Consider the following 15303-nt stretch of genomic DNA (forward strand, 5'->3'; position numbering starts at 1 on the left):
AAAGGTTGATCTTAGGAACAAAACCTAGGAAACCTGAAATTTATTCTTAAAAATTCTTTAAACTGTTTAAAGTGTTTATAGAGACCTTAGAATTCACAAAGCACTTTTAAATATATGTATATTGCAGTTTCACATAACCAAGTTTTACTATCCTACTTCGTAGGTGAGGGGAAAGAAAATGAGATAACTAACAGGAATGTCCAGTCACTAAATAATGAACTTAAATCTTCTCACTCCTAATCCTGTGCTTTTTCCAATATGTCTTTCTGCCTTTGGCCAATTTTTTACAATCAAATTGTTAAATCATTGATTTCTACATATGGTACACCAAGTGTAGTAATATAACAGTTTGTTAAAATGTCTGAGTTAAATTCTCAGTTCATTGATGAATTTGTGGGGTTTTTTTTCTTTCATTTCAATAGCTACTTGTGTTATTTGAACACTGAGCTTACCGTGTGTGTGTGGGGGAGGGTGTGTGTGGGTGTGTGTGTGTGTGGGGGGGGGTGTGTGTGTGTGTGTTGTTTTATTTTTTGAGGTGGGGTCTAGCTCTGTCACCCAGTCCTGGAGTACAGTGGTGAAACCTTGGCTCACTGCAACCTCTGCCTCCCAGGCTCAAGTGAGCCTCCTGTGACGGCCCCTGAGTAGCTGCAACCACAGGCACACACCACCACACCTGGCTAATTTTTGTATTTTTTTGTAGAGATGGGGTTTTGTCATGTTGCCCAGGCTGGTCTTGAACTCCTGAGCTCAAGTGATCCACTCCCTCAGCCTCCCAAAATGCTGGGATTACAGGCACAAGCCACTGTGCCTAGCCAAGTGTGTGGTTTTTAATGGGCCATCTCTGTTATTTATATTGGGTAAAATGGGGAACCACCATTGGATATCTATAACATGCTAAATTCTTCAATAAGGAGAATCACAGACTCATGTTACAGTTATTATCATCCCATTTTAAAGTTGAAGAAATTGAGGCTTAAAGTAGATAATGAATTGTTATTAAGTGTTACTCAATGTCGTGTTGCTAGTTAATGAAAGTCAGAGTCAGGTTTTGAACGAGATCTATCTTACTTCAAATCCTGTCATTTTCCTGCTGCCACACAATTGCATCAGGAAACAAGGACCATAGGGCCAGACAGAGCTGGGTTCCATCTTGACTCTGCTACTTCCTAACTTTGTAGACTCAAGAAAGTTATTTAACCTCCAAGCTTTAGTTTGTTCATTGGAATATCAGAGCTGGTATAATGTATTTACAGCATCTTGTACAGTATCTGGCACAGAATAGGTACTCATTAAATGATAGCTGCTATTATTCATTCATTCATTAAACAAAATATTTATTGAAGGCCTATTATGTGTCAAGCAATGTACTAGGTACTATAGATACAGGTGTTGTGGGAGGACAGACAACAAATAAGCAAAAAAAAAAAAAATCAGGCCAGGTATAGTGGCTCACGCCTGTAATCCCAGCACTTTGGGAGGCTGAGGCAGATGCATCACCTGAGGTCAGGAGTTTGAGACCAGCCTGGCCAGCACGGTGAAAACCTCTCTACTAAAAACACACAAAAAAATTAGCTGGGCGTGGTGGCATGCGCCTGTAATCCCAGCTACTAGGAAGGCTGAGGCAAGAGAATTGCTTGAACCTATGAGGCAGAGGTTGCAGTGAGCCAAGATCACGCCACTGCACTCCAGCCTGGGCGACAGAGCAGGACTCTATCTCAAAAGCAAAAAAAAAAAAAAAAAAAGACCAGGCACGATGGCTCACGCCCGTAATCTCAGCACTTTGGGAGGCCAAGGCAGGCGGATCACCTGAGGTCAGGAGTTTGAGACCAGCCTGACCAACATGGAGAAACCCTGTCTCCACTAAGAATACAAAAAAAACTAGCCAGGCCTAGTGGCGCATGCCTGTAATCCCAGCTACTTGGGAGGCTGAGGCAGGAGAATTACTTGAACCCAGGAGGTGGAGGTTATGGTGAGCCGAGATTGCACATTGCACACCAGCCTGGGCAACAAGAGCGAAACTCCATCTCAAAAAAAAAAAAAAAAAAAAAAATCAAATAGTGTGATGAATTCCTTGATGAAAATAAAAATAGGATCATGTGATAGAATAACTGGAGGTTATTTTAGATTGGTGATGGGGAAAGCCTCTCTCTGACACTTAAGCTGAGATCTGAAAGACAATAAGGAGCCAGCCATGCCTAGATCAGAGAAGAGCATTCCAGGCAGAGGAACAGCTAGTGCAAAACCCAAGGTGGGCTAACCCAAAGAATCACAAGAAAAAAAAACTCCAGACTGATATCCCTGAATATAGATGCACAAGTCCTCCACAGAGTTAGCAAACCGAATCCAGCAACATATAAAAAAGGATTATACATGATGACTAAGTGGGATTGTTTTTTGGGTTTTTTTTTTTTTTTTTGAGTTGGTGTCTCGCCCTGTTGCCTAGGCTGTAGTGCAATTGTGCAGTTTCAGCTCACTACAACCTCTGCCTTCTGGGCTCCAGCAATTCTCCTACCTCAGCCTCCTGAGTATCTGGGACTATAGGCATGCAGCACCATGCTCAGCTCATTTTTTTGTATTTTTAGTAGAGATGGGGTTTCACCATGTTGGCCAGGCTGGTCTCAAACTCCTGAACTTGAGTGATCCGCCCACCTCAGCCTCCCAAAGTGCTGGGATTACAGGTGTGAGCCATCACACCCTGCCCCAAGTGGGATTTATCCAAGGAATGCAAGGTTGGTTCAACATATGAAAATCAGTCAATATAACATATCATATTAGTAGAATAAAGGACAAAAGCTACATCACTGTCTCAATAGATGCAGAAAAAGCATTTGACAAAATCCAACACATTTAAAAAAACCTCAATAAACTAGAAATAGAAGAGCATTTCCTCAACTTGATAAAGGACATCTATGAAGACCCTGTAACTAACATCATACTTAATGAAAGAAGCCAAGCGCAGTGGTGGATGCTTGTAGTCCCAGGTATTTTGGAGGCTGAGCGGGAGGATTGCTTGAGGCCAGGAGTTCGAGACCAGCCTGGACAATATAGCCAGACTTTGTCTCTTAAAAAAAAAAAAAAGAAGAAAGAAAATAAAGACAAAGCCTTTCCCTTAAGATAACAAAGAAGATAAAGATGTCTGCTCTCTCAAAGTTAAATGTCTTCTATTTAACTTTGTTCTGTTGGGGCAATTAGACAAGAAAAAAGAAACAAAAGGCAACCAAACAAAAGGTTGGAAAGGAAGAAGTAAAGCTGTCTGTATTTGTAGATGATATGATCTTGCATATAGAAAATCATGAAGAATTTCCAGAAAAACTATTAGAGCTAATGAACAGTAAAGAAGACCTAAGTAAATGGAAAGACCCCAGTATTCATTGATTGGATAAACGTAGTATTAGTATTGTTAAGATGTCTCTACTCCCCAAGTTGATGTACAGATTCAACACAATTCCTAAAAAAAAATCCCAATTGGCTTCTTTGTACAAATTGACAAGCTGCTCCTAAAATGTATATGGAATTGCAAGGGGCCCAGAATAGCCAAAACTAACAAAATTGGAGGACTTATAGTTCTCAGTTTCAAAACTTGCTGCAAAACTACAGTAACCAAGATAGTGTGGTACTGGCTATAGCTCATTAGAATCGAATTAAGGGTCTAGAAATAGGCCAAGCATGATGGCTCATGCCTGTAGTCCCAGCACTTTGGGAGGCTGAGGCAGGTGGATTACTTGAGGTCAGGAGTTTGAGACCAGCCTGGCCAACATGGTGAAACCTCATCTCTACTAAAAATATTTACAAAAATTAGCCAGATGTGGTGGCGCATGCTTGTAGTCCCAGCTACTCAGGAGGCTAAGGCACAAGAATCACTTGAACCTGGGAGGTGGAGGTTGCAGTGAGCTGAGATCACACCACTGCACTCCAGCCTGGGTGACAGAGTGAGACTGTCTCAAATTTTTTTAAAAGTCTAGAAATCCATACATTTATGGTCAATTGATTTTTTTTTTCCTAAAGGTAGTTCCCAAAAGATAGTTCTTTTTTTACTATTATTATTTTAAGTTCTAGGGTACATTTGCACAATGTGCAGGTTTGTTACATATGTATACATGTGCCATGTTGGTGTGCTGCACCCATTAACTCATCATTTACATTAGGTATATCTCCTAATGCTATCCCTCCCCCTCCCCAACCTTTTTTTTTGTTGTTGTTGTTGACAAGAGTGCCAAGACAATCCAATGGAGAAAGAATAGTATTCTCAATAAATGGAGCTGGGACAACTGGATGTCCACAATCAAAAGAATGAATTTAGACCCTATGTCACATCATATGTAAAAGTTAAAGAAGCTAAATGAATAGCTAAAACTAGAAAACTCTTAGAAGAAAATATAGGTGTAAATATTCATGACATTGAATTAGGCAGTGGTTTCTTAGATATGATGCCATGAAGCATAAGCAATCAGATGAAAAATAGAGAAATTGGACTTCATCAAAATTAAAAATAGTTGTGCTTCAAAGGTCACTGTCAACAAAGTAAAAAAGACAGGTAGGCCAGGCATGATGGCTCATGCCTATAATCCCGGCACTTTGGGAGGCTGAGACAGGAGGATTGCTTGAGCCCAAGAGTTTGAGAACAGACTGGGCAATGTAGTGAGTCCCCATCATTACAAAAAGTAAAAAATTAGCTGGGCATCATGGTGCACACCTGTTGTCCTAGCTACTTGGGAGGCTGGAATGGGAGGATGCACTTGAGCCGGGGAGGTCGAGGCTGCAATGAGCTGTGATTGCACTACTGTGTTTTATCCTGGGTGACAAAGTGAGACCTTGTCTCAAAAAAAGAAAAAAAAGAAAAAGACAGCTTACAGAATGGGAGGGAATATTTGCAAATCATATAACTGATAAGGGCCTCATATCCAGAGTAAAGAACTCTTATAATAACTCAGCAGTGAAACGACAAATAACCCAATTAAAAATGGCCAAAAATTCTGAGTAAACATTTCTTTTTTGTTTTTGAGATGGAGTCTTGCTCTTGTTGCCCAGGCTGGAGTGCAATGGCGTGACCTTGGCTCATTGCAACCTCTGCCTCCTAGATTCAAGCGATTCTCCTGCCTCAGCCTCCCAAGTAGCTGGGATTATAGGCACGCGCCACCACGCCCAACTAATTTTTGTACTTTTAGTAGAGACGGGGTTTCACCATGTTGGCCTGGCTGGTCTTGAACTCCTATCCTCAGGTGATCCACCTACCTTTGCCTCCCTAAGTGCTGGGATTACAGGCATGAGCCACTCACCTGGCCCTGAGTAGACATTTCTTTCAAGCAGATACATAATATGAATGGCCAATAAGCACATAAAAGATTAGCAACTTCACCTGTCTTTAGGGATATGCAAATCAGAACCACAGTGAGATACCACTTCACATCCATTAGGATGGCTATAATTCAAAAAACAGACAAAAACTAGTGTTGGCAAGGATGTGGAGAAATTTGGAAACTTCATACATTTGTGGTACCATGTTTACCTCTTAAAAATGGTGCAACCTGTGTGGAAAACAGTTCGGTGGTTCCTCAAAAAGTTAAACACAGAATTATCTTATGTCCCAGCGTTTCTATTCCTAGGTTTATACTCAAGAGAATTGGAAACATTATGCTCACACAAAAATATGTACCCGAATCTTCATAGCAGCATTATTCAGAATAGCCAAAAAGTGAAAACAACCCAAATATCCAACTGATGGATGTGTAAATAAAATGTGGTATATAGCCATACAATGGAATATTATTAATACTCAGCCATAACCATAATCACATGCTATGACATGGATGAACCTGAAAAATATGCTAAGTGAAAAAACCCTGTCACAACAGACTACATATGTTATTATTCCATTTATATGAAATGTCCAAAATAGGCAAATCCATAGGCTGGAGGAGAGAGGTTAATGGGAAGTTTCTGATAATGGATGTGTGTTTTTTGTGGGGAAGAGGGGTTATGAAAATGTTCTAAAAATTAGGCAAGAAAAAAACGAGTGGCATTGGTTGAATGACCCTGAGTCTATTAAAAACCACTGATTTGGAAGCTTCAAAAGGGTGAATTTTCTGGTATGTGAATTACATCTCAATAAAGCTGTCAAAAAACAAAACAAAACAAAACAAAAAACAACCCAAGATGGAAAAGAGATGGACATGTTTGAGGGACAGAAATGAGGCTGGTGTGGCTGGAGCATAGCTGGCAAGATGGAGAGTAGCTAAGGTGAGGGGAGAAGCAAGATTGAGTAGGATTGATGTGCAGTGGGACGACATCAGAGGGCCACGGCAGGGAGTAATGGGATTAGGTATGTACATTCTTAAAAGGTTGCCCTGGCTGCTGCTAGAGAGTGGAGTGGAGGTCAGTTAGGGAACTGGTTGGGTGTGGTGGCTCATACCTGTAATACCAGCACTTTGGGAGGCCAAGAAGAGTGGATCGCTTGAGCCCTGGAGTTCTAGACCAGTCTGGGCAACATGGTGAAACCCTGTGTCTACAAAATATACAAAAATTAGCTAGGTATCGTGGGATGCACCTATAGTCCCAGCTACTCGGGAGGCTGAGGTAGGAGGATCACTTGACCCTGGGAGGTTGAGGCTGCAGTGAGCTGTGATTCCACCACTGCACTCCAGCCTGGGCAACAGAGCAAGATCCTGTCTCTAAAAAAAAATTTTTTTAAATTAAAAAAAAAAGAAGCTGCTGCAACTGTAGCCAGATGACAGATGATGGCAGTTTGGAACAATGATAATGGTGGATAGAAAGAAGTGGACATCCAGACTATGCTTGGAGATAGAGTCAGTGGAATTTGCTGATGGAATCTGGGAAATTAGGGAAAGATAAATTAGGATCATTCATAGATTTTTGGCTTGAGAAACTGGGTGAATATGGAACCATTTAATTGAGATGAGGATGTCTGGGGAGGAACAAATTTGGGAAGAGAAATCAATAGTTTTGGCCATGTTAAGTTTGACATATGTTAAGTTAGAAGACATTCATATGGAGATATCAAATAGACAACTTCCTGAGATGCAATTTAGGCCAGTAGCTTGAAATCTCTTGGTACCTATAACTTACTACATGATGATTCTTACCCTCTGCAGTTTATCTTCCCTGTACACGGAGAAAAGCTTTGTGCTATAAAAGACTGCCAGAAGGGCAGCCAGAGCTGCCCTTTACTAACTGAGAGGAAGGCCCTTGTCTTTGAGCTTCTGCTTTTTTTTTTTTTACCTCTAAAGTGGGGTTAATGACCATGTACACAACTGTCAAGATCAAAGGAAATGAACTAGGTGAATGTAAATTCATGCAAACATACTGTTTTGGCAGTAATGATGGCAGACACCAAAATGATTATATTCTTACCATCCCTTTCCTTTCTACAATGCTCTGATGATAAGGTGAGCTTTACCTCCTCAAGAACAAGACTATATTCTGAGTATGTACCTAGCATGTTTATTACTCTCAGAAAATAGAAATCTTTTTTAGTCAGTAAGCATGTTTCAAAAATATTTTGAGTTATTTAAAAGAAAAAAATTGCACATATGAAAATCGTTTCAGAACTTTTATTGAAGCAGGCGAAAGAAAAGTGAGCCAGCAGGTTATAGAAGAGGCTATGACATAGATACGGTTATGAACTTGTTCTTCAAATTCATTTACTTATTTGATTTAATGTTCAAATTATTACAACAACCTAACTCTTCTGAAAGTGAAATACCCTCTTTAAGGGATGTCATAAAAAGAGCTGAAATACCCTCTTTAAGGGATGTCATAAAAAGAGCACTACACTGAGAATCAGAAAACAGAAGCCAGTCCTGGCTTTGCTACTAACTAGCTGGGTCCAACCTTGGAAAAATAGCTGCATTTCTCTGAGCCTCACTCTCTTCATGTATGAAATAGAGGATTGAACTACAGTCTGGAAATAAATGCATTCAATTCAGAAATTTTAGAGAACTTATTTCCTGGTGTGTGTTAAATTTTATTAACATTTAAATCAGGCTCTAGGATCTCAGGTATGTTGGAAATGTGTTACATGATAAAGGTGGTATTTCATACTGGAGGGAGGGGTAAGATGGATTATCTAGTAAATAGTATTGGGATAACTGGCCAACCATTGGTGGGGGAAGCCCTCAAATCCTATCTTTTAAAATCATAGTAACTGCTATATTATAACAATGCATATGTAGTTAACAATACTGTACGGTATACTTACAATTTGTTAATTGAGTAGATTTTTCTTACATGTTTTTTACCATAATAAAACAAAATATAGATGGATTAAGGATTTAAATATAAAAAATAAAATCACAAGGACTAGAAAAAAGCACAACTGAATAATTTGACAATATTTAATAATCTTAAAGTGTGGGGTAGGCCTTTTTAAGTATGATATGAACCACGAAAGTCATGAGAGAAAAGACTTATGAAAATAAAAAACTTATGCATGGAAAAAATGGCTGTCCCCAAGATTAAAAGTCAACAAAACTGAGGAAAATATTCACAACACATAAGAGTTAAAAGGCTAATTTCCTAAATATAGAAAATATTTTTGCAAATTAATGAGATAACCATCCCAGTTTTAAAAAATATAACCAAAGGGCATAAATAGGCAGGTTACAGATAAATAAATTAAAAGTGCACATAAATACATGGACAGCTCCTCAGCTTCACTAATAATAAACAGCAAGAGATTATCATATTTTTTTCTCACTTATCCAGGCAGTTTAGCAATAAAATGTTGATGCTGTTTAACCCAGGCATTCCACTTTAAAAACAAACAAAAAACCCCAAAACTATTATCCAGAAATGTGTAAGTCCTCAAAGATATATCTACAAGGTTATTACCCTAGTTTATAGTGTTATAAATAGCAATAAATTGAAAATAACTGAAATATCTATCATAAAGGTAGTTGCATAAATTACGTATTCATAAAATGGGTTACTGTGCAGCAGATAGAGTGAAATCAATAAGTATGTACTGATGAAACATCAATGCTTTATGGTCCAATAACAAAAGTCCTTGTAAAATAGTATTGATGCAGGACTTCTTGCTCCTTAACTCAGCTAAAATCTGGGTTCTTGACTCACAACCAGGAAAAATTAGGCACGTGGACACATTGAAAGGTGAGGAGAGCGGAATTTATTAAAAGAAAGCTCTCAGCAAAAAAGAGGGGGTCCTGCCAACAGGCTCCCACCTCACAGATTAAATACCAGGCCACCACACAGGAGCTGAAGAGGCCAGGTTCTTCCCCTGCATAAGGCACAAATTCCTGGTGGCTCCACCCCCATTCTTCCAGTGCTCATGCGGGCCCTTAGTCTGAGCCACGCCACATTGATTTATTTCCTTTACTGTGCATGTGTTAAGGGACAGAATTTTTCACCATGGACATGTTTAGGCAAGCCCACTGTGTATAATGACTGGGGTGGCATTTGGCTGTCTCCTGTCTCTATCACTGTGTTCTAAGTTTTTATAATAATATTTGTAGAAAAAAATACAGGGAAATGCACATCAGACTTAACAGTCGTTACCTATAGGGATGGGAATAAATACAGAATACTATCACTTTCTAAAATTTTTTAACATAATTGATGTAATGCTTGCATTTTTTCGTAAGGATAATTTTTAATTGGAAATATTAGTATATTAGATATAAACATTGATTTAAAAGTAACATTTAAGATAGTATAAATCGGCTGAGTGCGGTGGCTCACGCCTGTAATCCCAGCACTTTGGGAGGCTAAGGCGGGCGGATCACAAGGTCAGGAGTTAGAGACCATCTTGGCTAACACGGTGAAACCCCGTCTCTACTTAAAATACAAAAAAATTAGCCGGGCGTAGTGGCGGGCGCCTGTAGTCCCAGCTACTCGGAGAGGCTGAGGCAGGAGAATGGCGTGAACCCGGGAGGCGGAGCTTGCAGTGAGCCGAGAGGGCGCCACTGCACTCCAGCCTGGGCGACAGAGCGAGACTCCGTCTCAAAAAAAAAAAAAAAAAAATAGAAAAAATTAGCCAGGCGTGGTGGCGGGCGCCTGTAGTCCCAGCTACTCAGGAGGCTGAGGCAGGAGAATGGCGTGAACCCAGGAGGCGGAGCTTGTGGTGAGCCAAGATCGCGCCACTACACTCCAGCCTGGTGACACAACGAGACTCCGTCTCAAAAAAAAAAAAAAAAAAAAAACAAGATCTTATAAATCCTGGAAACACTGATGTAGAGAGTCGTGTTTATGGTCTGTTCCATCAAACTTAGTGACTGAGTTCCCAGTTCCTGTAATTGAAAGAAAAGTCTAGATTAACACAAAATAGTAGTTGAAAAGGGTTTGGGAGTTGAATGTATTCCTTATCATACCTTCTTTAATTTTACTTGCAGATTCCGTTGCAGACGCTCTGGATGGCGAACACCATTAAACTTCTGGATTTGGTAGAAGTTAACAGTTCAGTCCTTGCTGGTACTAACTTTTGAATAGCTAACATGGAAGCTGTTTTCACTGTAGTCTATCTGGAAATACGTCTGTTTTATCATATGTCACAATTACTAAAAATAAGAATTATTTTAGTTTGTTTCAGTTCAGTAATGATAATACTTTACATTCACTTATTGTCTTATTCTTTGTAACACTCATTCTCATATATTTTCTCATTTAATCACTACAAGAACTGGCCGGGCGCGGTGGCTCACGCCTGTAATTCCAGCACTTTGGGAGGCCAAGGCGGGTGGATCACCTGAGGTCAGGAGTTCGAGACTACCTGACTGACATGGTGAAGCCCCGTCTCTACTAAATACAAAAATTTAGCTGGGCATGGTGGTGTATGCCTGTAATCCCAGCTACGTGGGAGGCTGAGGCAGGAGAGTCACTTGAACCTGGAAGGCAGAGATTTCAGTGAGCCAAGATTGTGGCACTGCACTCCAGTCTGGGCAACAAGTGAAACTCCATTTCAAAAAAAAAAAAATTACAGGACCCTGGGGAGTAGGCAAAGCAGTGTTCCTATCCCATTTTAAGCTCTGTGATTTCCTGCCTTAAGGTTTTCAGAGAATGCAGAATGACTCGATTAGTTTCATTCTGGTGAATATTATAATGAAAATTTCTGGGCAACTCAGTGAAAATCTAGGCCAGAGTGTATTCATACTTCATGCCACAAGTCCATTCTAAGGCCCATCAGCATCCTCCCAAGATGGTGGACAGAAGGAATGTGAGCCACAGAGGAAGCTGGTTTAATTTAGAGGTAGTTGGAGTTCCCCAGGAACCTAGGAATTAGGATTTGTTTGGGCAGGGATGAAAGGGCCAGCCTAAATCCTAAACATCCCATGTATTTCCCCCCGTTGGCTAGTTATTTCACCAAAGCGCTAACACAAAACTTATAGATTCAGCATTTTAGGTGGTCACTGGGTAAAGGAAATATAGCTTTGTATGTGCATGGGAAGCTTTCCTTTGGGTTTCTGATGTACAGAGAGCACTGTGGTTTCCTTGTAAGTTTTGGTTTACAAAGTCAACATCAGCAAATGTGTTCTCTCCGGCATCAGTACTGCCTCCCAAGATGTTTTTTGATTTTTAAGAAGTACTATGAAGTTGCATAATTGCTTTTCTCTCTTGTATATCTTTTTTCCATTCTTCAGATTCAAAATTAACGGGACAGGCTCTTATTCCAGGATCAGTAATATACCACAAACAGTCACAAATACTGTTGGTTTATTGCAAGGTATGTTTTCCGTTAGTTTCAAGTTATCATAGTTGTTTTACTGTGTTATAGTCTGTATCATTTATTATTTTTAGTTGGAACTTAACTGCCTGTGCATCAGATTGGGTCAGGAGATCGTTTAATTTTCTAAGAAATAGTGAAGTCTCTAGCATAATTTTTTGAAAGTGAAGTTTTGCCAAGGCATTATTATTACTCAATCAAAGAAGATTCAGTAACTTGAGTGCTTTCTTAAAAGAACACGTGTATTTTCAGTAGCCCAATTTAATTAACAGCTCTTGTGCTTGGTAACATAAAAGATAGTCATATCAAAATATCTGGCTGAACTACTACAGGACATGTATCCTACTTGCTTTTACTGATTAACAGTAGTAAAGAGGAGATTTCTGAACTATTTAAAATAACTTTGGAATCATTATTGTTTTATAAGATCATGGTGTGTTCTGAGAAGTGTTCTACATTCCTTCCATTTCCTAGGTATTTTGCATCATATGGTGTTCATGTGAGATATTTCATACTTAAGAAGAGTGTTTAGCCAGGCAAGGTGGCTCACACATGTAATCCCAGCACTTTGGGAGGCTAAGGCGGGTGGATCACCTGAGGTCGGGAGTTCGAGACCAGCCTGACCAACATGGAGAAACCCTGCCTTTACTAAAAGTACAAAAATTAGTCGAGCGTGGTGGCAGAGGCCTGTAATCCCAGCTACTTGGGAGGCTTAGGCAGGAGAATCGCTTGAGCCCAGGAAGCGGGGGTTGTGGTGAGCTAAGATCGTGCCATCGCACTCCAGCCTGGGCAACAAGAGCGAAACTCCATTTCAAAAAAAAAAAGAAAATGTTTAAAATGTGTGATAGATTGATCTGACCTACAGACTGTGAATACAAAACTCCATCAACCTCTCTTTGTCTCTCACCAGCTTATTCTGGAACAGTGTTGGATGCATATGTCTCGCTGTCCTTTTCTGGGTCTATACATGTATTTCTTTTTTTTTTTTTTCTTTTTTTTTTTGAGATGGAGTTGCCCAGGCTGGAGTGTAGTGGTGTGATCTCAGCTCACTGCAACCTCCACCTCCTGGGTTCAAGCGATTCTCTTGCCTCAGTCTTCCAAGTAGCTGGGATTACAGGCACCCGCCACCACGCCTGGCTAATTTTTGTATTTTTGTAGGGACGGGGTTTTGCCATGTTGGTCAGCCTGGTCACGAATTCCTGACCTCAGGTGATCCACCCGCCTCGGCCTCCCAAAGTGCTGGGATTACAGGCGTGAGCCACCACGCCTGGCCTATATGTGTATTTCATGTTAGATACCTTTTATTCTGCTCCCTTTGTATTTAAATGTTTATACAGATCTATACATTTGTTATCACTCCTTGGTAATAAGCTTTTAATTTCAGTGGCAAAAACCGCAATGACTTTTGCACCAACCTAATAGAGTCAAGGAATTCTACATGTTACTTAGTATAGTGCTGTTTGCAGCTAGGTATTTAGTAAAGGTTTGTTGGTTTGTTTCCATGATAAAAATTTTATAAACTAATATTTACTTGGCTTTTTAGTTTTGCCATCCCTGCCTATTCACTATTTGTATTTTGCCCTTTAGGATGGTTGGATTGGTGTTCGATCAGTGATGCTCAAGAAAGCACTAACAGCTACTGACTTCTACAATGGATATTTGCACCCCTGGTACCAAAAAAATTCCCAAGCTCAACCAAGCCAATGCAGATTTCAGACTCTCAGACTCCCAACAAAGAAGAAGCAGAAAAAAACTGTTGCTATGCAACAATGCATTGAGTAGTTAGGAAGAAGATGAATAACAACCTATTACATATTTGTAATTTATTAAAAACCTTATTTACAAGGAATTATCTGGACTTTTTTTTTTTTTTTTTTGAGACAGAGTCTCACTCTGTCACCCAGGCTGGAATCCAGTGGCACTATCTCAGCTCACTGCAACTTCCGCCTCCCTTCAAGCGATTCTCCTGTCTCAGCCTCCTGAGTAGCTGAGATTACAGGCATGTGCCACCACACCCAGCTAATTTTTGTATTTTTAGTAGAGATGGGGTTTCACCATGTTGGTCAGGCTGGTCTCGAACTCCTGACCTTGTGATCTGCCCACCTCAGCCTCCCAAAGTGCTATGATTAGAGGCGTGAGCCACCGTGCCTGGCCTGGAATTATCTGGACTTTCAAAGAAGATGGCACTGTTAGAAGAAGAGAAGATTATTGTTGAAAAGATGGATTGCCTCACTTTCTACTTTTTATGTAATAATAGTTAAAAAGCAGCTTTTTTTAACTTGAATTACAAAAATGTTTAAATAAAACTTGTATTTATGATACCAAACTCAAGGAGATTATCTTTCCCTAAGAACAAGGGCAACCCTAACTGGTGTATGTCTGTACATACGTACATACTGAGAAGAGGTTTTTTGTTTTTATTTTTATTTTTTTGAGACGGAGTCTTGTTCTGTGGCCCAGGCTGGAGTACAGTGCCGTGATCTCAGCTCACTGCAAGCTCCATCTCCCGGGTTCATGCCACTCTCCTGCCTCAGCCTCCCAAGTAGCTGGGACTACAGGCGTCCGGCCACCATGCCTGGCTAATTTTTTTTTTGTATTTTTAGTAGAGATGGGGTTTCACCTGGGTAATGGCATGATCTGTGCAGCAAACCACCATGGCACACATTTACCTGTGTAACAAACCTGCACATCCTACACATGTGTTAGCCAGGATGGCCTTGATCTCCTGACCTCGTGATCCGCCCGCCTTGGCCTCCCAAAGTGCTGGGATTACAGGTGTGAGCCACCGCGCCTGGCCGAGAAGAGGTTTTTTTAAAAACAGTGCATCTGTTTAATTTTTTAAAAATCGTGTCACCACTGGCATTTTAGGAGTATTGAATCTGCATTTTTTATTTCCTATAAGTAGTAAAGCCAGCTCTTTACATTTCACTACCAGCTAGATTTAACCAAGTAGTAAACATAGGTAATATTTAATAATCTCTGCCACATTGATCTGTACTATAAATTAACATTTTACATCCAGATTTTATTTTTTTCATTAATTTTTTTAGAGATGGGGTCTTGCTGTCTCACACAGGCTGGAGTCTAGTGGCGTGAAACACTGCTTACTGCATCCTCAACCTCCTGGGCTTAAGTGATCCTCCAGCCTCAGCCTCCCAAAGTGGGGCCACCACGTCTGGCTAATTTTTTTTTTTTTAGTTTTTAAAAAAATTTTTGCAGAGATAGGGGTCTCACTATGTTGCCTAGGCTGGTCTTGAACTCCTGGGCCCAAGCAATCCTCCTGCCTTGGCCTCTCAAAGTGCTGGGATTACAAGCATGAGCCACTGCACCCGGCCCAGGTTTTCTTGAAGTAGGAACATGCTAACACTTTTCAACTTACTTATGCAATAAAGGTTATTGAGCATCTGGTGTGTGCAAACTCATCTTCTCTGTCTCCAGGAAAGTCAAGCACTTCTGGAGGAGAAGGACGCACAGTGGCCACAGAATCCACACATCGGCTTTTCCTGCCTAGATGCTGACGGTGAAAGTCTTTCTCTATTCATTAAGTCATTTGTTAATTCAACATTTATTGATAGGGTGATTTGGTCATCTAAGTTAGGATGCTTTTATGA

At 40.3% G+C, this 15303-nt stretch overlaps 1 protein-coding gene and 1 long non-coding RNA gene across 3 annotated transcripts in view; both read left to right on the forward strand.

The window, feature by feature from the left end:
- The window catches only part of MTFMT (mitochondrial methionyl-tRNA formyltransferase), a 28093-nt gene extending 14075 nt beyond the window's left edge, over positions 1-14018 (forward strand). For both annotated transcript variants that reach the window (XM_055276708.2, XM_063638944.1), the window contains exons 7-9: positions 10365-10443; positions 11610-11692; positions 13280-14018. In XM_055276708.2, the coding sequence (XP_055132683.2) occupies positions 10365-10443; positions 11610-11692; positions 13280-13474 (357 nt within the window). In that variant the 3' untranslated portion in view covers positions 13475-14018. The remainder of the gene's footprint in view (positions 1-10364; positions 10444-11609; positions 11693-13279) is intronic.
- On the forward strand, positions 1888-10178 carry LOC134736618 (uncharacterized). The gene is made up of 2 exons (XR_010120726.1): positions 1888-7711; positions 7748-10178. It is a non-coding gene; the product is annotated as an uncharacterized lncRNA (long non-coding RNA).
- Positions 14019-15303: the final 1285 nt, after the last annotated feature.

This window comes from Symphalangus syndactylus, chromosome 5 (genome assembly GCF_028878055.3).
Source record: "Symphalangus syndactylus isolate Jambi chromosome 5, NHGRI_mSymSyn1-v2.1_pri, whole genome shotgun sequence".
NCBI lineage: Eukaryota > Metazoa > Chordata > Mammalia > Primates > Hylobatidae > Symphalangus > Symphalangus syndactylus.